Source organism: Cynocephalus volans, chromosome 2 (assembly GCF_027409185.1).
Source record: "Cynocephalus volans isolate mCynVol1 chromosome 2, mCynVol1.pri, whole genome shotgun sequence".
NCBI lineage: Eukaryota > Metazoa > Chordata > Mammalia > Dermoptera > Cynocephalidae > Cynocephalus > Cynocephalus volans.
The window spans coordinates 123261725-123287485 of NC_084461.1; the positions used below are offsets into that span (position 1 = coordinate 123261725).

The 25761-nt window shown below is 50.6% G+C and overlaps 2 protein-coding genes across 6 annotated transcripts in view; one reads left to right on the plus strand and one right to left on the minus strand.

The window, feature by feature from the left end:
- Positions 1-10722, plus strand: part of PSD2 (pleckstrin and Sec7 domain containing 2) — a 31941-nt gene extending 21219 nt beyond the window's left edge. Inside the window, exons 7-14 of the mRNA XM_063087049.1 lie at positions 2179-2268; positions 3782-3825; positions 4909-5099; positions 5270-5340; positions 5765-5922; positions 6803-6947; positions 7626-7769; positions 10513-10722. Coding sequence (XP_062943119.1) covers positions 2179-2268; positions 3782-3825; positions 4909-5099; positions 5270-5340; positions 5765-5922; positions 6803-6947; positions 7626-7769; positions 10513-10722 — 1053 coding nt within the window. The remainder of the gene's footprint in view (positions 1-2178; positions 2269-3781; positions 3826-4908; positions 5100-5269; positions 5341-5764; positions 5923-6802; positions 6948-7625; positions 7770-10512) is intronic.
- A 5443-nt stretch (positions 10723-16165) lies between these two features.
- The window catches only part of NRG2 (neuregulin 2), a 182102-nt gene continuing 172506 nt past the window's right edge, over positions 16166-25761 (minus strand). For all 5 annotated transcript variants that reach the window (XM_063087314.1, XM_063087313.1, XM_063087312.1 and 2 more), the window contains 4 exons: positions 23565-23688; positions 23099-23226; positions 22274-22501; positions 16166-16916 (listed from right to left, as the gene is read on the minus strand). In XM_063087314.1, coding sequence (XP_062943384.1) covers positions 16166-16916; positions 22274-22501; positions 23099-23226; positions 23565-23688 — 1231 coding nt within the window. The remainder of the gene's footprint in view (positions 16917-22273; positions 22502-23098; positions 23227-23564; positions 23689-25761) is intronic.

A 25761-nucleotide genomic window follows, 5' to 3' on the forward strand; every position in this document is an offset into this window, starting at 1 on the left:
GAATTCCGTCTCCCCACTCTGTTAGCTTCTTAGAATTCTTTTTATGGTTTGCAATATGTATCTCTGACTTATTAAAGTACCACTTCCTGGAAATACCTTAAAACCCTTCAATTCCATTTACTGCTCTCTCGACTTATATACTACTGTTATCATGCTTTTAACTATTGTATCTCTCTATATTTTATTCCCCAGAAAACTATTGTTGCTCTGCATAATCAATATTCATTCAGAGTTGCCTACTCTTCTGTTGCTCTTCATTTCTTTCTTCTTCTCCATGCTTCCATCTGGGATAATTTCCCCTCTGACTGAAGAACTTGGGGTGTTTCTCTGGTCCCCTTGTCCAAAACTCCAGTTTTCATTCCCCAGTCCTGTGAGACCACTCAGTTGTCAGCCTTCCGGCCACTGCCTGTGAATCAGCGAGTGCTTCAGGGAGGACAGCTGCCCTTGTGGGGCTCACCTCTCCACACTTCCCTTCTTTGCAGATCTTCGCACTTGAAGTCTTCCCTGCTTTTAGATGTCCTTGAATGCTCTCATATAGATGCTTTATTAATATTTTGACCAACGATTGTTTCTGCTGGAAAGGCTTATTGGCAACAAGATAGCCTGACATTGCTAAGATTATAAATCTTGCCTGGTAATTTTTTGATTTTGCACTCCTGACCAATGGCTGGGAAATTTTCACAGTGTGTGTGGAACTCAGAGACAATATTATGAACATCACCCTCACACTCCTCTTTTACAAATGCACATGTATGTGGCTACATACTTATATTCATGCACACACATTTATAAATGTAAAAATGTACACATAAACATATGAAATGCACTTATATCAAGGCATACATAGGATCTTTTCTCCTTAACCCCTTGAAAAAGGTGTAGAAAATTCTTGCTTGTCAGCTACTTATAAAGCCTTATAGTATTGTTTTCCAAATTATTTATGTGGTGTCTGAATGTCTCATGTGATATTAATTGATTCTCTTTCCTAAAATGGTGCCAAGGTCAATAAATTTGGGAAACTGTACATGGAATACTCTCCTTGGAGACTACCAACACATACAGGCATGTTAAAGACTCTGAAACGTGTAAACTTATTCGATTATGAAATCCTTATTTGTGAAAATACCTATTCCCATCTCATCAGATACCAGGGTTCTGTAGGTATATCTTGGAAAACACCTTAAGTAAACCCAAATCCACAAAATCCTACAGCAATAAGTGTCTGGTATTTAAAGGTCTTCATCTTCACAAAGATGAGGTGCCACTCAGTGCTTCCACAAATGTGGGCATTCCAAGGAGAGTCTAAAAGTATGAACTTCAGGTGCTGGGTTTGGAAGGTTTGAGCCCCTCTGCTACCCAGTGGTTAAGAAAAGGAGGCAGGATGTGGGGGACGGACAGTCATTCCCAGCTCTGTCCGTTTGTGCCTCTGGGAGTGAAACCATCTGCTTGGGTTCTCTTTTTCCCAAGCCCAGCTCAGCATGGGGTACCCATGTGTGCTGGTGGAAATTGATTTTTGACTCTTATAAGACCAAACTGCCCCTCACTTCACCTACCTCTTGAAGGTCTTGCTGCCCTTCTGTGCAAGTGAGAGGGTGAGACAGTTGTGGTGGAATTCACAGAGCTTCTGCTCAGGAGCCAAGAGGCCTGGGTTCAAGTCCTTGGGCTGAGTGACCTTGGGAGAATTAACCGTGGAGTGGCGGGTGAGAACATGGGCTTTGGTGTCAGACACACTTGACCCTTCCGCTTCCATGCTGTGTGTCATGGGCATGTCACTTCACTTGCCTGCACCTCAGTTTCCTTACCTGTCAGGTGGGGATAATAAGAACCCCCACCTCACCTTCTCCTTGTGGTGAGAAGGAAATAAGATAGTGCATGTCAAGTACAGTACCTGGAACATGGTAGGCACCTGGCAAATGTCAGCTGTTACTTTATCCAAACCTGACTCCTTCATCTGGGTTTGAGGAAAACCCCAACCTGTCGTGATGCTTGAGGATCATATAGAATCTTGAACATGAAAAAGAGTTTTGTAAACTCTTGGAGACAAAGAAGAATCCAGGCAATTTTTTCTTCATTACTTTCCTTGAGGCTGCCTCATCCCTTCTGGCCGAGCAGGGCAGGGTGTGGGGATCACACCAGCCTCCTTCCCTATTTTCAGGCAGGATTGTTTCTCCATTACAGAACATTGGCAAGAAGATGTCCTGCCAGCAATTCATTGCCAACTTGGACCAGCTGAATGATGGTCAAGACTTTGCCAAAGACCTGCTGAAGGTATTACCTGCTGTGGGTTCTATGCCCTTAGCTGTGCCCCAGTGGGTGGAGTGGGAAGAGTTCTCTGCTCCAGTAAATCCTGACATTTCAGACTCTTAATACTGGGCTCAGGGCCCCCATGACTTTGGGTTAGAGACCAATTAGCTCAACATTTGGCTGTTCTGTGTTCCCTGAGTTAGACAGAGGGGTAGGCTTTGTGAGATTTGTTTTTAGTACTCCCTTATTATTGCTGTCACCGTAATAATCAATACTGCCACCAGTTGTCACAGCTGCCACCCACCACCACCATCTTTGCCACAACCATCATCATCACCACAGGGAAAAGCCCGCTCATTCTTCCAACATAGTCAGTAATTAAGGAAATCCAGTGTTTTTTTGAGGCTGAAGCCCAGGGTGAAACTCTGGCCTTTCCAGCCTGGTCAGTTCTCCACCTTGGAGGAAGAGGAGCAGGTTTTTGAGGGGAAGATGATGAGGTCATTTTTAGATAGTGGGTTTAAAGGACCTGTTGATACTGGGGAGTAGTTGAATAGTGAGTCTGGAGGTCAAAAAATAGAACAATGTCCCCATCACTCTTCTTACTGTAATTATCTTCATCATCAAGAAGTACTTGTTAAGAACATATTTGTGAGATCAAACAACCATGGTTCCACTACCCACTTATCCACTTTCTCCCCATCTCCTCATCCACCCATTATCCATTTCTCCATCCACCCACTCATCCTCCTCTGCATCCATCCGTCATCTGCTCAGCCACGCAATCATTCACCTACCCATATGCACACACATTCACCCAGCCTCACACATACACCTGCACACACCCCAAACACTTCCTCATACACACTCCACATCTACTCACCTATCCATCTACCCACCCTTTCCCCACGCACCCACCTACCCACTAACCCATCCACCCTCTCATCCTCAGATTTATCCACCCAATCATTATCCATTCACCCATTCATCCACCCACCCATACCCTCACTCATAACTCACCCGTACACCCCCATACATCCCCAAATCTCCTTTGCATACCCTCTCTTCACCCACCCATTCCCCATTTATTTTCCCATCCACTCACCTAATTTACCACCCACTCACCCACCCGTTCCCCACATATCCACTTCCCTGTTCATCCACCCACTTCCCCACTCCCCCATTGTCCCATCCTCCCATCCATCCATCCATCCACTCTGTTGAGCACTTACTGTGAGTTGAGTTCTGGATTTTTCACTGGATATTCCGTGGTGCACGAATAGACAACTCCTGACCTTGTGAAACTTACAGTCTCCTAGGGGAGACAGATGTTAAATGGTAACATAATTAAATACCTACCATCCATCCATCCACCCACCCGCCTGCTCATTTACCTGTCCAACAAAGTGTGAATCAAGCACCTACGTTGCCCCATTGGCTGAAAAAGTGCTCCCTCATGGTACTCACATTGCTGGAGGTAGATGGGGAGTTCTTTGACTTTTCATCTGAGCTCCTCTCTCTCTCTTTCCCCATCTCCCAGACCCTTTACAACTCCATCAAGAATGAAAAGCTGGAATGGGCCATGTGAGTAGTGTCCATGGGCACAGATGTGGGGAGACTGCATCACTGGGAGGGAGAAGGGGAGTGGCTGGGGGTGCAGTTTAGTCATCCCGACCACTCTCCATGGTGCTGATCTCTCCCATCCCAGGGCCCTGACAACCTCTGTCCAGCTGACCAGCACCTGGTGTTGAGCTCCCCTTTGGGTTCATTTTCTGTATTGATAAAAAGCGTGCAATGTTTACACTGCTATGGAATAGACTGAACTGTGACTTTAGTTCCATGATCTCCACAACTGGTTTCTGTACTGGTGATATTGCCACACTTCCCAATGACAGCTCTTTTCCTTTTGGGAGGTAGGCAGGCAGAAGGCATGAGCCCCCTGTAACCTTAAGAATGTGACCATGTTTAAGTGGTGACTGCTCTTGGCAGCGGGGAGGGGTGACTGACCCCTAACTTCTCCTGCAAAGGCAGTGAGACCAAGAGGTGCCTAGCCATCTGGAAAGAGGAGTAGTGACCTTGCTGGTTATGAAGGCTATGAGAGGCTCTGGGGGGATCCCCTCCCTGCTGTGCTCCCCAGGATGGCCTGAACCCTCAGGTTCATGTAGAGGTCCCAGGAAGGGGAGGGCAGGAACCCCAACCCCATGGGGAGGAGCTAGCATTCTTCTACCAGGGTTCCCATGGGGAGCCTAGACTTTAGAGCCTTCACTTACTGGCCTGCCCTCTGCCTGCATGTTGGTGGGGTTTATACAGCAGCTCCAGTGTGGCCATGGGGTAGTGCTCCCTGGGAGGGGCTGTCAGGGTTGGAAGGAGAAGAAGGAAAACTGGGAAGGAGGCCTCCAGGTAGTAAAGTGTCCAACTTTGTGATCAAGGTTGACGATTGGAGATTGAAGGCCAAAAATCAAAGATTAGAGGTCAGAAGTGAAGACTGAGGGGAGGGATCAGGGATCTGGATCTGTGATCTGGAATTGGAACTCCTCATCTCTGCCCCCTGGTGCTGCTCATCACCTCTGACCCTGGCTCCTAGAGGGGTGGTTGGTGGAGAGAGACCAAGACAATGTGGGGCTGAGGCCTCCCTGGAGGTGGTGCTCAGGCCTAGTACTTTCCTAGTGATGAGGACGAGCTGAGGAAATCCCTGTCTGAGCTGGTGGATGACAAGTTTGGGACAGGCATGAAGAAGGTGACACGGATCCTGGATGGTGGCAACCCCTTCCTGGATGTCCCACAGGCTCTCAGCGCCACCACCTACAAGCATGGCGTGCTGACCCGGAAGACTCATGCAGACATGGATGGCAAGAGGAGTGGGTGTCAGGCTGGGGGAAGGGGCACAGGGAGGGAGGCTAGTCACAGGGACCCACCCCCATGGCCACTCCTTTGAAGATGCACACACAGGTGGAGATGGAGGGGGAGGCAGGGTAGGAGATATTGGAGTGGGTGATTGTGGCCACACTACCTGTGCCCTCCTCCCCAGCACCCCGTGGGAGGCGTGGCTGGAAAAAATTCTACGCGGTGCTCAAAGGGACCATCCTGTACCTGCAGAAGGTGAGAGACTGCCCCAGAGTCCCTACCCAGGAAGGGCTGGTTCAGTCCCATACAACCCCTGCCTCGTGGTGCCCAAGAGCCCTGGGCAGGACCTAGGTCTTAGGCAGGCGCTGGGTCCTACCCCCTCAGGGGCCTGACTTGGTTTCAGTCAGGGCTTTGGAGGTTTAGAGAGGGGTCGTTGCAATGCGCGGTGGCTGAGGGGATAGCCAGCACAAGGCCTGTTCGGGCCTCTGGGACAAACCCCGGAGGACGCCTGCAGTGATTCTTGCTGGGCTGGGTCCTAGCAACGAGAACCAAAAAATGGACGGAGATATAGGGACAGAGAGAGAGAGGAGCAAGGGGTGGGAGGAGAGAGTGGAAAGTGTGGGTCAGTGGTCTGGCGCCTGGGGATGACAGAGGCTTGCCTTCTCCTGCCCCCATCCAGGATGAGTACAGGCCTGATAAAGCCCTGGCAGAGGGCGACTTGAAGAACGCCATTCGCGTCCATCACGCTCTGGCCACCAGGGCCTCTGACTACAGCAAGAAGTCCAATGTGCTCAAGCTGAAGACGGCCGACTGGAGAGTCTTCCTCTTCCAGGCACCGTAAGTAGGAGCTGGAGCCCCCTCGCTGCCACCCTGGGGACAGAGCCTGTAGCATCGACCCCTCTCCTTGGCATCTCAGGGCAGACACTTCAGCTTCCTGCATGCATCAGCCACAGAGCGAGTGCACTTGGTGCAGACCAACAGCTGGGCCCCCAGAACAGTGGTTCTCAAAGTGTGGTCCCCTTAGGCCACCTGGAACTGGTCAAACATGCAGTCTCTCTGGCCCCACCTTAGGCCCACTGAATCAGAAACTTTGGGGATGGGCCCCAGCAACTGTGTTGTAACAAGCCCTGCAGAGGGTGCTGATACATGCTGAAGTCCCTGGTGGGTGGGGCAGATGGAATTTATGAATCATCCTTTGCTTTAGTTTTGGGGGATGTGTGGAAAAGACTTGCCCTACGGTTGACCTGTAAGGCCTTCCTTCTATAATCCTGCACTGCATCCTTCTGTGACTTGAGATTGGGATTTCATGTGTCACATGAGCTTAAAGGGAGGGAGACTAGTAGATGAAGGCTTGGGACCAGAGCGTAAGTGCTGGGCAGGCAGTGGGCAGGACAGGAGGGTGGTGAGGGGATGGCAAGTTGTCCACTGTCTCTGATGATCCCTGGCCTGTGGGCTCTAGTGCCCATTAGCTCCAGTGCCATTAGCTCTGAACCCGGTCAGTTTTATTTTCACATGAAAATCCAGGTTTGCCTGGGAGCTGGGACAGAAGGAGCTCCCTACACAGCTTTGACCAGGTCCATCCAACCACTCACCCATCCTCCCTCATACCTTTACCCAACTCCTCTGTGTCTGGCCTAATGCTAGATACTGGGGGTCGAGGGATAGGGAGTCCTATTGTGAGAAGCTGGCAGCCTCTCCTTTCCCCTCCTGTCCCCAGGAGCAAGGAAGAAATGCTGTCCTGGATCCTTAGGATCAACCTGGTAGCTGCCATCTTCTCAGCCCCAGCCTTCCCAGCTGCTGTCAGCTCCATGAAGAAGTTCTGTCGGCCCCTGCTGCCCTCCTGCACCACCCGCCTCTGCCAGGTATCAGCTCCCCAGGCTGCCGCCCCCAGCCCAGGTCCCCCCTCAAGAGCCCCCACCCCAGTATCTTCTTAAGGGCCTCTGATCTTGGGCTGAGGGAGCAGGGCAGGTATTCTCCATTCAACTGCAACCCAACCTCATTTACAGATGGGAAGACTGAGGCCGCACAGCACACACCACACAGGCCTGGCTGTGCTGAGGGTGGGGGGTACGGGGGGGTGCATGGATACGCTTCTCTGCCAATGGTGGTGCACCCCTGTGAGTGTAATTGTGGGTCTGTGGTGGTGTGTGTGTCTGAGCATGTGTGCAAGAGAAGGTGTGTGTCATATGGCACCAGGAATAACTGTGTGCCTATGAGAGTTCACATGAGCTGGGGGTGTGTCTGGGTGATTATACATGTGTGCCAGGGAGTGTCTATGTGTACACACAAGGGTGAGGGTCTCTTGTGTCCTGAGCCTACTGGGGGCATTGAGGAGGGCTAATGACATGGGGCAAGGGGAGAGAGGAAGAGGTGGGGGAGCACCCCATCCAGTCCAGAGCCTGGCTCTGCCCTCACATATTTGGTGACGCTGGCCAGGCCTCCATTTCCCTTTGGTGAAGCAATTCCTGGCGGGATGGGATTAGGCCCACTCCATGACATGAGGAGAGTAGGGCCTCATGGTCCAGGACTTGTCTTTGCAGGAGGAGCAGCTGCGGTCTCATGAGAATAAGTTGAGGCAGGTGACAGCAGAGCTGGCTGAGCACAGATGTCACCCAGTGGAGAGGGGTATCAAGTCCAAGGAGGCAGAGGAGTACCGGCTGAAGGAGCACTATCTCACATCTGAGGTGGGCCCTTGGGTGGGATGGATTGTGAAGGACAGGGCTGGAACCAGAGGAGGCCAGCTCCTGCCCTGTGCCTCCTGCCACCAACAGCCTTCCACAGCCAGGGGCTCCTACTATGGGAGTTCCCACTTTGGGGGCTCTCCTGAGGCGTGAGTAACCCGATTATGAACTGTGGCCTCCTGTGGTCCAGTCTTGCATGATCCAGCTGCCAAATGGTAACCGAACACTTGCAGCTCACCTGGGGCTCTCCCAGAGCTCTGGACGGGCTCCAGCGGAGACATCACACCTCTCCAGGCCTCTTCCTCACCGCCCCTTCTCCACAGGCTGGCTTCTCTGGAAGGCTGCACAACCAACCCACAGAATTCCCAACCCTGTCCATGGGACTTTCCCCCTGTTGTCTCATTTTGCTCTGTCACATGTTTATCAAGCAGCACAACTTCATCTTCCTTCTAAGTGCCCCCTTCCTTCTATCTTGTCTCTCTCTGCCCAAGACGCTGCCTCACAATGCTCTGCAGATGGGGCTGACAAAGCACCACCTTTGTTGGATGAGGGTTGGGTTTGGGGAGGAAGTCAGGAACCACCTGTCCATTTTAGGCTGTCCTTTGGACTGCCTTGCAGATGGGCAGACAGACAGACAGACAGAAAGGCTGAGACTGAGCCAGGAAAACCCCAGAGCAGAGGGTCAAGACGTCACCAATCCCAGTCTCTACATTTCCACATTGACTTTCTATTGAGGTGTAGGGGAGAGAAGAGAGTTCCCAGGATAAGTCTTTCAAAAAACAGAAAGCTTTATAGCTTTTGGAAGTTTTCTAAGATCCACTTTCTGGAATGTAAAAAATAGTGACGGCAAAAGCTGCAGTGGACAGGTCTCTTGCTACGTCCCAGGTGTGGTTCTCTTCACTTCTCTGTATTGACTGATTAACTCCTCATATCAACCCTGTGAAATGGGTTCCATTATTATTTGCATTTTACAGGTGGGGAAACTGAGGCTCAGAGAGGTTAGAGCACTTGCCTAAGGTGACACGGTTAAGAAGGGCAGGGAGGCAGGATCCTAACCCAGGCGATTGACTGCAGCTCCAGCACCCTGGTCTTTCTCACTCTTGCCTGGCTTGGTGTGGGGTTGGGGGCAGGGGGTGAAGGGTCCTGCTCCTGTGGCAGAGCTGGGTGAGAACAGGGTCTCCTGACCCTTAGTCCCTGATTCTCCCAGGACATCAGTCTCCTCTGTCTGTTGTGAGGGCCTGAAGCTCAAAGTCAAGGCACTCAGACACCGCAAATCTCGCTCCTAAAAGTTTAAGCCAATTTATAACCCCTTTAATAGTCTGTGAATGGACTTCCTCCCCCATGCCCTCCCCAGGCACGGCCTAACATTTCCATTTTAACTAATCTAATAGGTTAACAATTGGTGTCTCATTACGATTTTAATTTGGATTAAAAATTTTTTTAAATTGTGGTAAAACTTACAACATAAACTTTACTGTCTTGACCATTTTTAAGTGTACAGTTCAGTAGGGTTAGGTCTATCTACATTGTTCTGCAACCAACCTCCAGAACTTTTTCATCTTCCCAAACTAAAACACCATACCCATCAAATAGTAACTCCCTATTTCTCCCTTGCCCCTTGCAAACCCCATTTTATTTTCCATCTCTAAGATTTTGACTACTCTGGATATCTCATATAACTGGAATCATATAGAATTTGTCTTTTTGTGACTGGCTTATGTCACTTATCATAATGTCCTCACAGTGTATCCATGTTGCAGCATGTGCCCGAATTTCTTTCCTTTTTACGGCTGCATAGTATTCTATTGTGTGCATATGCCACCTCTTGTTTTTCCATTCATCCATCAATGGACACTTGGGTTGCTTCTGTGTTTTGGCTACTGTGAATAATGCTGCAATGAACATGGATGTACAAATATCCCTTCAAAACCCTGCTTTCAGTTCTTCTGGATATATACCCAGAAGTGGGATTGCTGGATCATATGCTAGTTCTACTTTTAACTTTTTGAGAAACCACCTGTTTTTCATAGTGGCTGCACCATTCTACATTCCCACCGGCAGTGCTCCAGGGCTCTAATTTCTCTGTATCCCCACCAACACTCATTTTCTGTGTTGTTTTTTTTCTTTTTGATAGTAGCCATCCTAATGGATATAAAGTAATATGTCATTGCGGTTTTTATTTGCATTTCCCTAATGATTGGTGATGTCGAACATCTTTTCTTTCTTTTTTTTTTTTTTTTGGTGGCTGGCCGGTACAGGGATCTGAACCCCTGACCTTGGTGTTATCAGCACTGCACTCTACTGAGTGAGATAACTGGCCAGCCCTGAACATCTTTTCATGTGCTTGTTGGCCATTTGTATATCTTCTTTGGAGAAATATCTATGCAAGTCCTTTGCCCTCTTTTTAATTGAGTTGTTTGGTTTTTTGTTGTTAAGTTGTAGGAGTTCTTTATATATTCTGGATATTAACCTCTTATAGATATATGATATGCAAATATTTTTTCCCATTCTGTAGGTTGCCTTTTCACTCTGTTGATTATACCCTTTGATGTACAGAAGTTTTAAATTTGGATGTAGTCCCATTTGTCTATTTTTACTTTAGGTACCTGTTTACCTCCTATTTATTGATTTGTGAGAACTGTCTGCATATTAAGGAAATTAGTCTTTTGTCATATAAGGTATAAGTATTTTTCCCATTTTGTTGTCATTTGACCATTTCTTTGGCTTTTCTTTGCCCTTTCTCCAGAAAAGTCGTTACGAAACCTATATCCACCTCCTGGCTGTGAAAATCAAAGTGGGCTCTGATGATCTGGAGCATATTGAGGCCCGGTTGGCCACCCTGGAAGGGGATGACCCCTCTCTCCGGAAGACACACTCGAGCCCTGCCCTTAGCCAGGGCAACGGACCTGTGACTGGCTGCAAAGCCACAAAGGATGCCACTGAGCCTCATACTTAGCTGGCATGGATGGGCAGGCAAATGCCCCCAGAGGGCTCAGTGAGCACAATTCCAGCCAGGGGCCACTTGGACCAAGCTCCAGACAGGCAACCAGAGGGGTGCAAAGAGCCCTGTGGGCCAAGAAGATGGAGATGCCATTCATGGCATTGATGTTCTTGCATCCTGGGGCATCTCTGGCCCTTGTTCCCCTCTCCACCAGGAAGCCTCCTGTTGTAGGCTAGTTGTGTGCATGTTATAGACACCACTGCCCTGCAGAAGCTGGAAAGGCCGTTGTTTTCCCAGGTCCTCCTCTTCGTAAAGCTCCTGCCTCACTTCCCTTGTCTGTGAGGGCAGGTCTTGACTCCAGGTCTCAGCTTGGACCTCCATCCTATCTCCTCCTTCCTCGGAGTTGACCAGCAGCAGGTCTGCAGACCACCAGCACCATCCCCACCTTCTTCCTCCCAGCAACCTCTGGAATCATGTCCAGTTCTCTTGCCTCACGTCGCAATAATCCAGGATCTGGGCCTGCCCCTCTCAGTGCCAAGCTGACTCCGCTCACATGTGCATCCACCTCTCCTTCCATCCATTGAGGCCACTACTGCCTCCTTTTATACAGACATAAATGTGTGTGTATATATATATATGTATATATATGAGTTATATATATGGAACCACTTTACATATTGTTTTGGAACTGATATCAGTTAGAAGGTAAAATCAGATGAAGGAAAAGCCTATTTCGGAGCTCCACCTATAAGTGGCCCCTGGTGGTCCTGACACTATGCGAGGGAAGATGGAGCTAGTGCTGACCTCCTCTCACCGTTTGTTCCCTCTTCCGGCTGACCTGTGACTTACACTGCTCTTATAGTTGATGCTTTTGAAAAAAATAGAGCTGTGTGCACTGCCGCATCTGTCCCATGTGCATCGTGGGGTGTGAGTCGGATGGGACCACAGTCCTGTTTATATTTTGGTCTTTATGTTGGTGCTACCAGGTCTCTGAGCTCCAGAGGTGGCCTCTCGTACAGATCTACTGATACAGGAATAAAAGACACTCTGCCTTGCAAATAGCCACTTGTCAACAAGTCCAAAGAAGTGTGGCGGAGGAAGGTTACAGAGGCCATTAATTCTTGGTCTTGGGAAAAGGTGGAACGACAAGTTGCTGATTGTTTTTAGTTTGCTGTTTCATTTTTCTAGTGAATCAGAAAGGCTTAGCTAAGGACATGTCTGGGAAGAATAGAAAAATTTGCCATTTGAAGATCACATATTAACATCCTTTAAACCCTGCATTCCTCAGGCTGACCAGTGCCATTGATGGCACCCTCAATGCAGCTATGATGAGCAAATCCTTTCTATTGTTGAAATAGATTATTGTAGTTTGGCCAGCAATCTGACCTCAGTGGTAACATATTTAATTAATAAGATAAGCCAACCTTGCAACTAAGTGTCTAACATTTACAAGCCCACTCACATTTGATGCAAGGGACATGTGTGTCCATGGACAGATGTAGTGATTTAAATCCAGATTATTTAATTTGGATCAGCTGAAGTGTGTTTTATAACCAAACCATCTGGTCCCTTCGTTTTGCTCAGGGGAAGTAACTGTTCATTTAAACGAAACTGGAAAGGCAATGTGGCAACATAAAAGAGCTCTCTGTACTTTCTCCACGCTGCCTCAAATGTCTTTTGATTTGGGGGGTCAGCGTCCCACCCTTCACTGCATGAGGGCAGGCGAGTGAAAACAGGGGTGCAAGCTCCATAAGCTGCAGACAGATGTGCTTCCCCGAGCACTAGTCGTGCCTCCCATCAGTAAAAAAAGTTTTAGTTCGCTTCCTTAATTGTATAATTATTTATTTGTAAATTATATACATGTACTACTGTACTAAAATATTATGTACATTATAAAACATACACAAAAATAGAAATTTAAAAAAAGATGAGATAAAAATAAATTTAAATCAAAGTTCTAGTATTTCTTCCTGCATTTAATGGACCTTCTTGTTCCGCCCGCAATTTCTGTCCCTAACATGCCCATTTTCTAGGACTATACAAATCCCAGGGCTGGTGAGATGTGGAAGGTGGTGTGCGCCACCTGGTGGTCTTGGGAAGTGGCCACAGGCTCAGGGACTCCTGTGGGGGCTGACCCTTGATGAAAGTGTCTCTTGGGCTTTCATCCCCTCGTTCAATGAGGGTCAACTATGTGTCACACATGGTGCTGGATGCTGAGGATAACGTGGCAAACAAAAGTTTGACCAGCTCTCTGTCTGCATGGCAGACACAGTCTAGTGGGGAGAGGGACAGGCAGTTACTATTTCCATTCGGGACTCTGAGAGGTGTTGGGGAGAGAAGCCAACGGTGACCTGGCAGAGAGAAGAAAGAACTGAGGGAGTAGAGAAGGAGACTGCCTCAGGAAGCCACCCGAATGTCCTGAGTGCTCTAGGGGACAGGGTGGTAGTAGGGAAGTTGCTTAACAGGATTGCACCTTTTCCTGAAAGGCCATACTACAGGTTCCCCAAGGCAGAAACTTGAGAGGCAGAGATGGGACCTCTCCAGCCAAACATGCTCCTAGGTCCCAACCATACCTGTGAAATGAATAGGTGGATGACATGATGAGGCAGAGCCAGGGAACTCCATTAGATTCTGGCCTTGGACTTTTAGCAGGTGTGGCAGTTACCTTAGAACCCAGAAAGAAGGTACCAATGGGGTCATGTAAAGGTCAGTAAGTTCCCCAAGAGGTCACTCAGAATTAATTAAGGGTCACATAGAGATCCGTGGGTTCATTTGAATCATGGGAGTGGTTTTTGACTCTGCACATTTAGAAGGCAACAGCAACCTGAGTTACTGAGCCCTCAGAAGGGTCAAATGAGAAGGGTCAAATGAAGTTGGGTCATGAAAAAGTCAGTGGGTCACCAACAGGTCATATGGAGTTAATTTGGGATCCCATAGAGGTCAGAAGTCACAGACTAATTACTGGCGCTCAGAAAATTTTAAAGCCAACAGCAAACTCAGGCAACAGAGGGGTTTGGATGAGGTCATCAGATGGTGGCTGGGAGAGGGAGTGATTTGCAGGTTTATGCAGCTTGAGTTCGTCATTTTCCTTTGCTTCTTTGTAACAAGTGCTTTTCCCCAGCACCCCCTCAATGAATACAATGACTTTGGTTCTTTACTTTTCTCCATCACCTCCCTCTCATCCTGTTTTTGCCACTCTCACAATCATCCTCAGTGAGTCAAGGATACGAGGCACAGGATATTGTCATCACCATCAAACTGGCTATTTAATAGGCATCTAGGTGTGCCAGGAGCAGTCTTAGTACTTTATATGTATAACCTCCACAGCAACCCTCTGAGGTAGGAATTTGCATCACCATTTCACAGTGAGGAAACTGTGGCTTACAGAAGCCACACAGCTAGTGAGAGCAGAGCTGGAGTCTGAACTCAGGCCCTGTTGATGCCTAAGCCTGCTCAACCCTAAACCTCTCTGTCCCTCTCATCTGTAGGTCGCTGGGGGGCATTCACACACACAGGCACACACAATGCTTGCACGTGTGCACACCAACCACCTCAGCTCTTTGGATAGAAGATTCCCTTGTGTCTGGCTGGAACCTAGTGGTTCCTGGTGCTGGTACTGGTTTAATAAGGTAGTTGACGAGGGGAAAGTCTTCTTAACCCTGAACCTCCATCTGCCTGCTCCCTACCTGTGATCACGTACTTCTTTGGGGGCTGTGGGTTTGGACAGGCCCTGGCTCTGAGGGGGTATAAAGTTGGGAAAGAGCAACACCCTGTGGGCTCATGAGCTGCAGCAGCTGTGGTCCTCTTGGCAGCCGAGGGAACCCATTATGCCACCTTGCATGCCCAGACCTTGCCTGTGACGTGCCTGAAGCCTCAAGGGTCATCTTGCCTCAGTTGCCCCAGTGCCAACCCCACAACCTTTCCCTCCCCACCCACCTAGGCCCGGAAACTGTTGCCTCAGTCCTGCCCATAGCTCCAGGACAGGAACTGGGCTAGAGTTCTGAGGCTGAGTTTGAAGCAGAGCAATTTGCGTCACTCCCTTGGCCAGGTTCCCTAGCAGCCAGGGACACCTTGTAAATGTTCTTGGACGAGGGAGAGGATTGGAGCCTGTCCTGGGAGCTAGGGCCAGAGAGATTGGAGAGAGGGTCACTTCCTTCCAGGCACTGCCCTGGCCCTCTCCAGCCTCCACACCAACATCCATCCAACTCTGCCATAGGCCCTCACAGAAAAGTCTTCCCTCCTCATCTTGGGGCTAGGCACACACAGCCAAACAGGAGTTATTTCTGCTTTTATTTATAATATAAAAATGTTCAAGTGTCAACAGTCAGGTGTTTGGACATTGCAGGGCAAGGTTCCCACTTGTTTGTTTGGGATTTTTTTTTTTTTTTAATCAAGTACCTTTTTAACAAATTAGCAGTGGACCCAGTTTTGGAGGGTGGGGAGGGCAGGACTGGAGAGGGAGTGGAAGTCATGGGTGGGTTGGGGGCTGTGAAAAGGAAATGGTGTTACTTTATTGCTTAAAGGGGAATCAAATACACTGTCCAGTGGCTTGTCTCTGTCCCAGTGTGACCATGCATCCAATCTAAAGAATCTGAAATGTAAAGGACATGCAGGTGTAAAATAGAAAAGACGACCTGTAAACAAAGGTGCTGCCGAGGATGGAGGGGCGTCCTGGAGGCCCTGGGGAGGAGCAGCAGCAAACACTGGGCCCTGGCAGAGCTGCGCCTTCCCTGGGGCCGGAGCTGTGGGGGAGACTTCTTTCTCTATCCTCCCTCCCTTAACAGCTGTGAGAGCTGTGATTCTGGTTGCTGTAGCTGGGCCTTTGTCTCCCCTGGAAGTTACCTGACCCCAGCTCTACCTCTGAGCCTAGGATCCCCGCTCTCTCCTCCCAGGGGGGCCCAGGACTTCAGATCTTGCCAGGTGGCAAAACTACTACTTCTGTCCTCATTTTCCTTCTCAGGGCCAACTCCTCACTGTCCCCTACCCTTGCCCCCACCAGAACCTCCTGCAGCCCCTTCCCTCCCTGCTTTCTCTCACCCCCACCAGCTCGGGACCCTACAGTGCCCCGCCCCCTTCCCTGCTACCCAGACTTCTCTCCAGGAGCCCCAGATTAGCGTACAGCAAAAGGCACCACAATATAAGTTTCTATTAAAGAGTCAAAAAATTGGCCCATCTCTCTTTTTTTTTGTTGTTTCTTTTTTTTTCCGAAGCTGTAAATCAGGATGTTACATATAAATAGTTTCCCTATAAAAACGTCTTTGCCGTTAGCTAGTATTATAAGACAATTTTTGCTAAAATGAAAATAAAACATTTTGTTATACTTTTTTTCCTTTTATAGAAAATAAAAATATTTTTATTTCTTTTTTTTCCCCCTCCTTTCTCTCTCCAGTCGGTGGTCTCTGTTCTCCTTAAAGACAGTGGGGCGGGCGAGGCGGAGGGGCGGCGGGCGGCGGGGCCCCTAGAGGGGCGCCGAGTCCTGCTTGGCCCGCGGGGGCGGCCCGCGGCTGTGTCTGCTGCTGGCCCGCGTGCTGTGGCTGTCCAGGGAGTAGTAAGTCCTGCTGTCCGCCGCCGGGCACAGCGGCGGCGAGTCCGAGCGCAGCGCGTCGTGCGCCCCGCGCAGGCCGAGGAAGGGCGTGCTCTCGGCCGCCAGCGCCCCGTCCGCGTCGTCCGCGTCGTCGTCCGAGGCCGAGGCCGAGCCGCTGCTCAGCGACAGCGAGTCCCGCGCTGCGCGTGCGCGCTGCGCCGCCAGCCCGTTGAGGCGCGAGCGGCGCCAGCGCCGGGGCCCCGCCGACGTCCTACGGGACGCGCCGCGCGTGCGCGGCCGCAGCGGCGGCGGGGGCGCGCACTCTTGCGTGGTCTCGTACTCGTCGTCCTCCGGGATGCGGAAGGGGCTGGCGGGCAGGCTGCCCAGGCTGCCACCCAGCGCGCAGGCCCCGCGCCGCGGCCCCGCCGCCGGGTAATAGTAGCTGTCGTAGCTGCGCTGCATGTCCGCGCCTGGCCCTGGCCCCGGGCCGGGGCCGGGGGGTGCCGGGTGGCGCAGTAGTGGCTGCTGCTCCGCCAGGCGGTAGTTGATGGGCGCGGCCGGCGGCAGCGACACGGCGTGCGCGGAGTTGGGGGACGTGATCTCGAAAGTCGGCACCTGCGTGGCCAGCGAGTAGTGGAAGTCCACGGGCGAGAGGCGAGCGGGGGTGGTCAGGGCCGACACGTACCTGTGGGGGACAGGCGGAGAGGCAGGGTGTGGGCCGCGGTGGGGGTTGAGGGGCGGGACCCGACCAGAAGCAACCTCCTTGCCTAGGATCCCGTCAGCAGGAATGAGGGCGGTATTGCTCAGTGACTGTATGCAATTCATTAACCCCGAACCTCAGTTTCCTTATCCTTTAAGCTGTGATAACCATAGTGTTTATTCCATACCGTTGTTAGGACGATTCTAGAAATGTATCAGAGGGATGCCTTAGCCCGGTGTATGGCCCGTGGCAAGCCTCCATAAATGGTCATTTGCTGTGGGGAAGCTCACAGACACTGGGTCAGGCTCAGGCTGGGGCATTTTACAGTGTACTTCAAAAAGTTCATGGAAAGATTCGTGTTGTTTTTTAATTCTATTTTTCCACGAACTTTTTTTTCTTTTCCTGGCTTTTTTTTCATTCCTGGCCAGTATGGGAATCCGAACCCTTGACCTTGGTATTATAACATCGTGCTCTAACCAACTGAGCTAACCAGCCAGCCCCTCCACGAACTTTCTGAAGTACCCTGCTACATATGCGACCTCATCTAGTGCAGTAATTCTGTAAGACCCTTACATTAGTCCCATACTACACACAGGAAAGCAAGACTCAGAACCTTTAAGTGCCTTACTCAAGAGTCACACAGCCAAGAAGTGGCAGAGCTGGGGTTTTAACTGAGGCCAGGCAGGAGCCAGGATTCATACTGCCCAATTCCAGAAACCACTGGTTCCCATTGAGATACCCCAGCAACCTGGACTCTTTGCCCCTGTAGGGACAATTCATCCCATGGCCTGATGGCTTCAATAAGGGAAATATTCCTTCCTATATTGAAGCCAAAAGCTGCTTCAGGAAGTAATTGCTCACATACCAGGCAGGGTCCTCAGCCCAGAGCTGACAGACACCAAGACCTCACTGAGATGTCTCTGTCTGGGGCTAAAGACCCCCAGTTACTTTCAAAAGTTTTCCCTTGCTAATATCTCCCAGTCTGGGTCCTAGGTACCTGTCCCTTTTCCTTTTCCACATCCCCATTTTGAGTCCATCTGCCTCTTGTCCCACCATTGTCTACACCAGGACTGGGACCACCCACCTCCATGCCTCTCTTCCAAGCTGTTCAGGTGGGCTCCTCACTGTTCTCTAGAACCAGCCCAGAGTCCCCATATCATTCTTTCTGAATCATCTTACACCTCCTTTTCTTTTCTTTTTTTTTTTGTGACCAGTAAAGGGATCATAACCCTTGGCTTGGTGTCATCTGCACTGCACTCAGCCAGTGAACGCACTGGCCATCCTTATATAGGATCTGAACCCGCAGCCTTGGTGCTCCCAGCGCCGCTGTGTACCCAGCGCCGCACTCTCCCTAGTGAGCCATGGGGTCAGCCCTGACACCTCGTTTTCTGATGGAGTTTGTATGTGTTGTCCCCTCCAAAACTCATGTGAAAATTTGATCTCCAATGTGGCAGTGTTGGAAACTGATTGAGTCATGGGGGCGGATCCCTCATGAATGGATTAATGCTCTCCCTGGGGGGGGGGGATTAATGAGTGAGTTCTCGCTCTATTAGTTCCTGGGAGAGCTTATTGCTTAAAAAGGCCCTGGCACCTCTCTCTCTCTCTTGCTTCCTCTCACCATGTGATCTGTTTATACCCACCAGCTGCCTGCCACTTTCCACCATGGGTAGAAGCAGCTTGAGGCCCATGCCAGATGCAGCTGTCCCAGAATCATAAGCCAAATAAACCTCTTTCCTTTATAAATTACCCAGTCTCAAGTATTTCTATTATAGCAACACAAAACGGACTAAAACAGAAAATTGGTACCAGAAGTGGGGTGTTTGCTATACAGATACCTGAAAATGTGGATGTATCTTTGGAACTGGGTAATGGGCAAAGATTGGAGGAGTTTGGAGGACTTAGAAGAAGACAGAAAGATGAGGGAAAGTTTGGAATGTCTTAGAGACTTATGTGGTGGTGAGCAGAATGCTGATAGAAATGTGGACAGTAAAGGCCGTGTGGATGATGAGGTCTCAGATAGAAATGAGGAACTTATCGGGAATTGGGCAAAAGATCACTCTTGCTACACCATAGCAAGGAATTTGGCTTCATTGTGTCCATGCCTTTGGACTTTGTGGAAGGTGGGACTTAAGAGTTGTGAACTAGAGCATTTGGCCAAAGAAATTTCTGAGCAGCAAAGCATTAAGGAAGCTGCATGGTTGCTTTTAAGAGCCTACTCTGAGTTATGGCAGGAAAAGCATGATGTAAAGCCAGAATTTAAAAGGGAATCGGAGCGTAAAGATTTGGAAAATTTGCAGCACGGCCATGTGGTAGAAAAGCAGAGAGCATGCAATGGTGCAGCCCAGTGACCATTAGCTAAGAAGATTAGTACGAAAGAAAGGGATTATCAAGAGAAGGAGAAAACAGCCCTGAAGGCATTGCAGAAGCCTCTGGGGCCAACCCTTCCATTTCAGGCCCAAAGGCCTAGGGAGACAGAATGGTCTTGCAGAACAGGCCCGAGGCACCCTCCATGGGCTCGCTGCCCAGGGCCACCTCGAGAAGCTGCTTTCAGCACCAGCACCTCAGCTGCTTTGGCTGCTCTAGCTGTGGCTAAATTGGCCCCAGGTGTGGCTGGACCTGCAGCTTTGGCAAATATAAGCCAGAAGTCTTGGCGGCATCCATGTGGTGTTAGGTCTGCAGGCTTATAGAATGCCAGAGCTGGGAAGGCTTGGGAGCCTCCACCCAGATTTCAAAGTATGTATGGAAAATCCTGGGGGCCCAGGCAGAGCCCCTGCAGGGGACATCTACGAGAGCAATGCAGAGCAGGAAAGTGGGGTCAGAGCCCCCACAGAGAGCCCCTACCAGGGAAATGTCTAGTACAGCCAATGCAGCAGGGCTGCCACCAGGACCCCAGAACTCCAGGGCCACTGGTAACATGCAACGCAGGCCTGGAAAAGCCACAGGCACCAGCAAGGCCCACTGGGCTGTGCCTGGAAGAGCCGTGGGAACAAGGCTGCCTGATGCTTTGGGGGCCCAGATGCCCAATTGTGCCCAGGATGCAGGACTTGGAGTCAAAGAACATTAGTTTGGAGCTTTAAGACATAATGTCTGCCCTGCTGGGTTTTGGACTTGTTTGGGGCCTGTTTTTCCTTTCTTCTGGCCTATTCCTCCCTTTTGGAATGGGAATGTATACCCAATGTCTGTTCCACCATTGTATCTTGGCAGTAGATAAATTTGGTTTTGTTTTTCAGGTTCACAGCTGGAAGGACTTTTGCTTTTGGTCTCAGATGACACTTTGGACTTTGGACTTTTAAGTTGGTGCTGGAGCAAGCTAAGACTTTTGGGACTGTTGGGATAGAATGTTTGTATTTTGTATGTGAGAGTGAAATCAGTTTTGGGAGGTCAGGGGTGGAATGATGGAGTTTGTATGTGTTGTCCCCTCCAAAATTCATGTGGGAATTTGATCTCCAATGTGGCAGTGTTGGAAACTGAGTCATGGGGGCAGATCCCTCATGAATGGATTAATGCTCTCCCTGGGGGAGGAGGGGTAGTGAGTGAGTTCTCATGAAAGCTGATTGTTTAAAGGGCCCTGGCACCTCCTCTCTCTCTTTTGCTTTCTCTCGCCATGTGATCTGCTTGTACCTGCTGGCTGCCTGCTACTTTCCGCCATGAGTAGAAGCAGCCTGAGGCCCATGCCAGATGCAGCTGTCCCAGAATCGTAAGCCAAATAAACCTCTTTCCTTTATAAACTACCCAGTCTCAGGTATTTCTGTTATAGCAACACAAAACGGACTAAAACATTTTCCCTCTCCCACAAGCACATCTAATTAACCCAACTCCTACCCATTCCTCTGGGAGCACATCCTCTACCCCATTCTGGGCCCAGCTGTTCACTCTGGTCATGCCCCACCCCAGGGTCTCTCCTCCTTTGCTCTATGCAGTTCCAACAGTGATCTTTCAAAGTCACAGCTTTGCTTATGTAGGCTGTTCCTGCTTACCTCCCCTCCACCCTGCACCTGGCTTCACCTCCTGAGCAGAAGCAGGAGCACCCCCCACCTCCTCCTCCTCCATCTCTCTGGCCTCAGCCTGCCTGTTCAGGCCCAGCTCCACTGCTCCCTGCAGCCCACCCTGCTCCAGGCACTTCACCCCCCAGCCATGTTTGTCAGTGCCTCTGTTAGACCAGCTCAAGTTGTTCCCCATGCCTGGAATACTTTCCTTCCCTGTCTCTGCCTCTCACCTTTCTATCACCCATTAAGAAATTCTATTGCTGTGGTAACAATAGCTACACCTAGTGAGCACCAGCTCCTTGCCAGGTACAAGGCAAGGATCTTTGTGCACATTATCTCAGGTGGCCTTCACCAAAACCATGTTCTACAGCTGAGGGAAGAAGGTCGAGAAGTGGTCAATCTGCCTCAAATCACACAGGTGGTGGGGCTGGGCTTGGAAAGGTTGGCTGCTTCCCAGAGCCTGCAGTCAGACTGGGTTTCTCTGCCATGGTGTGGTGTCCTGTGCTTAGCACTTTCCATAGGCTGCTGTGAACATCAGTGGTTTGTCTCTGTGGCTGGGAGTTCCTCAGGAGCAGGAACCAAGTGGGCCATCTCTGGATCCCCAAGCAGCCTGCCCAGCACAGGCCTGGCATGGAGTGGGCTGAGCTGAGAGTAGGAGAACATCTGTTCCTCTCCCTCCTCCCTGGCCTGGAGTTCTTGTACCGTGCACCTTCCTCTCCTCTCCTCCCACAGTTCCTATTTGCCAAGGGCTACTCGAGGGCTAAGCAAAGTGAGGGGCTGGCCCCCTGTGACTCCTCACTTGGAGTCAGGGAAGAAGGAGAGTTTCCTGGTTCTTACTGCATCCATTGCTCGGGAACCCAACAATGCCTTGAACCGTGGGGCCTTGTTGTGATACTGCCAGGGCCTGTGATCATTCTTGGCTCATGTCCATCCTGCACTGGTCAGTCTCCTTGAAGACAACCTCCCTTTCCACCTTCTGATCTACTTGATCTTGGTATCTTTCTGTTCCTGCTGGGACAAGGGGTCTCTAGGTGACACCAGGATAGGAAAACCATATGTCCTGAATGTCTGGAACAGCCACGATTTGTTCCTAATGTTCCAGTGCAATTATTAATAACATCTTCTTCTACTCTAAAAAGTGTCCTAGTAGGACAATTAAATTAGATGGTCACTCCACACCAGGGTCCTCCGGCCCAGCTGTAATCCCGGTCTGTCATTAACATGCTGATGGCCCTGAGCAAACCATTTAACCTTTCTGGGACCTTATTTGCCCATCCAAAAATAGAGATGAGGCTCTTTGGAGTGTCTCTGAGGTGCCCTAAGAGTCAGCCTTGGGTCAATGGGGTAGGAACTGACCTCTCGCTGTGTGGGGAGTCGCGGAGGGAGTCTACGGAGTCATGGTAGGGAGGCATGGTGGCCCTGCGCCGCTCCTCCAGGCTGTAGGCTGCTGCCCGCCGTGCCCGGGCCTCCACACATGCTGGGCTGTTGCACTTGCTGGTGCCCACTGATGACAGCATGATGCCCGACTGGGAGTCGGAGGTCAGGCTCTCAGAACGTTCCAGGCTCCATGTGTGACTCTCGTGTCTGGAAAGCCAGATGGGGGTGAGGCAAGGGGTCAGGAAGGGGCAGGGTGGCCCAGCATGTGTGGTCCTGTGGCTGCCCCCTGGCTGGTCCTTCATTCTGCCTCGGGCTCCCTCAGCTCATTGCCCTTCTCCATTCTGGGCTAATGTGGAGCACTGCAAATGCCCAGCTCCAATATTGGGACAGGGAGGCCTGGGGTCCCATGGATGGGTGAGCTCAGCATGCAGAGGACCCTTCCTTTCCTCCCTGCAACCACCCTCCCCCTTGCCTTGCCTTGGAGTTCCTGTCTGGGTCCTTCCACCCCCATGGTCCTTAGCCCCCTATCTCAGGAGCCCAGCCCCAATGGCCAGTAGGTGGGGGCCCTGACTATTCCATGCTGCTCCTCAGGGAGAAAGGGGCCAGCTGTGTTATTTCCTGAGCTATGTGAGCCCTTGTGCTTGTGCACACAGGCCTTCCCAGTTCTGGAGAGAAGGCTGAGGTGGACTGTGACTCGTGTGGCCAACTTAGGAGAGGGTGTCACATAGCTTGGTGTTTGAGGAGGCGCACATGCCAGATAAAGTACAGGAAGCTACACATTTTTGTGGGCCGTGGGGCTCGCACCTGTGGCTGGAGGTGGGTGTGGCTGTGGAGCAGTGGTGAGAAGGAGAACAGGAGTGGCTCCCAGAGAAGGTGGTCTCAGTTTCCCTCCGTATGACGTGGTCTGTAGCTGGCACGTTCTTTGAGATATACTGGAACAAACAATTGGGTAGCAGTTACTGATGGGGGACCAAATGAGCCTCTCTCCTGACGGGGACAGGGAAGTGATGAGCACTAAACTCCAGGCTGTGTTTGTGTGTGGAGGGGGTGGTCCACTGGATGAGAAGTGACTTGATGTTGGGGCAGCAACAGCCCCAGCAGATCAACACCCCCCTTCCTCATGGCAGTGGGCAAAGCCAGGCCAGCCATCCTGGCGAGGCAATGCCTAGCAGGCAGGGCTGGTCATGGGCTGGCTGGCTGCTGCCCTGGCCCATCCTTGCCAGGGGCATGAGAAGTTTGGCTTAGATAGGGACCCTGGAACACCACTCACGTCTGCCATCTGGATCTCCTCGGGGTCAAGCCGGGGGTGGCTTGGCCCATTGGCCAAGCTCCGGTTCTGGTGGGCTGGGCACATGTTCTGCCGGAGGTGGTTGTGCATCTGCTTTCGCTGTTTTCTGCACAGAGGAAGGGTAGGTGAGCCTGGCATGCCCTCCTCCCCCAATTAATGAATGAATGAACATCCTTAACTGTCACTCCAGGGAAACTACCCTTACCTCTGCCCTGAACTGCTGTGTCCACTCCCCTTCCCTGTGCTCGAGCATCCTCAGCCAGGACCCCTCTAATCTGCCCCCTATGCCAGCACCGCCACCCTGAACCCAGCAGCACCTGTTCGTTGTAGTGACATGCTTTGGCTCTGCTGCGAGAGTAGAACTCACTGTTCTCTAGCTGCATAACCCTGGGCAAGTTACTTAAGCTGTCCGTGTTTCACTTCCCTCATCTGTAAAATGGGTGATCATTTACCCACTCCAAAGACTTGATGATTAAAAGTATATTTCAAGGACAGTGCTGGCTCCCTCCCTCATCCACTCATTTGGTATTTAGTGAGTTTTTACTATGTGCCAGACACTGTTTTAGAGCAGAGAAGACAGATATGGTCCCTGCCCTCATGGAGCCTGCAGGCCAGCAAGGGAGACAGATGATAAAAACAAAAACAAATAAATGAACTAGATACTTTCAGTAAAATACTATGAAGAAAATAAAACAGGTCTCTGTGTTTAGGGAGTCATGGCCTGTGGGACTAATTTACATTGGCACATGTTAAATGCTCAATAAATTTGCTTTATAATAAGTCTAATCATGTCACTCCCCTGTCTAAAGCCCTTCACAGACCCTCAGTATCCTGTTCCTCTCCCTAGCCCTATCTGCATCCTTGAAGAGCTTGTTTCTCATCCTCTACTGGGCTGGGCCCTCTCTGGCCTCTGGGCCTTTGCACATACTAGGTCATTCACCTGGAATACTTTCTCTGCCTCTTCACCTGCTGACTTCTCGGGCCCCAACTAAATGCTGCTTCCTCAGGAAAAGCCCTTCTGCCCTCCAGCCAAGATTAGGTGCCTCTTAAATGTGTTCCTTGACACTGGACTTGCTCAGAGCTCTGGCAATGTGCCTGGGGCATGGTCTGGTGTCCAGCAGGCATTAAATGAATTTTTGTTAAAGAAATGAGTAAATACAGCAGGGATAAGAACGGGGGCTTGATTCTTCCCCAGTTCTTGGACTCAGTCTTCCCTCAAGCCCAGTCTCCTCCTCTGGGCTCCACGAGCCCCGCTTCCTTCCTTTTTCATCTCCAGCCTTCCGGGAGTCATGGACTCATCCAAGACAAGGCCAGTAGGGCCTCAGATCCCACAGATAGGGGCTGCAGGAGTCTAGACCCAGGGGCTCAGTCCCCAAAATGGTGACTATGCCTAGACTCTTGCTCTCCAGATATGAACAAATGTGACAGACCTATCATTTTTTCTGCACTATGTCACTCTACAACCTTCATTGGCTCCCCATTGTCTGCAGTAGAAACCCAGACTCCCTAGCTTGGCATTCAAGGCCCTATGGTGCCATCTGGGTCCTTGCTATCTTTTTAGACTCATGCCCTCCTTTTTCCTGAACCCAGTTCTTTGCACCAACTAGTCTGGGCTGCTCATGCTCCAGGATCATGGCCGGCCCTCATCTATGTTTGTCTTTTAACTCACGCTATTCTACTGAACTGCTCAACTTACCTGTCCACATATTCTTGCCCTGAGGTACTGCCTCTACTTTTCACTGCCACCTTCTCTGTGCTCTGGTCTCAACCACTCCCAGGGTGGGGTCGGGCGGTGCCTTTTGAGCTGTCTTTCCCTGGGAATGTAGTGTTCTTCTCTACGCTTCCCCTCAATTCTGCCCTGTGTCTGCCCATTAGACAGAGCCCTTGCTTCAGGAGCCTGTGGGTCAGCTGCATGCTCCTGCTCAGGCCCTCCCACCATCCTTTGCCATACATACTAGGATCATTCCCGTGGGAATCAGAGAAGTTCATCAATTTGTTCAAAATCACATGGGAAAGGGCAGAGCTGGATTTAAACCTAGATTTGTCTTCTTGCAAAGCCTGTCCTCCTGCTTCTTGGCCCAACCTTCTGGCCCCATACCAGCTGCAGAGGCCCCTGAAGGGGAATCTGGGGCATAGGAGGGTGTGGGGGGTGGTCTGAGGCTGGGCACAGTAGAGGAGG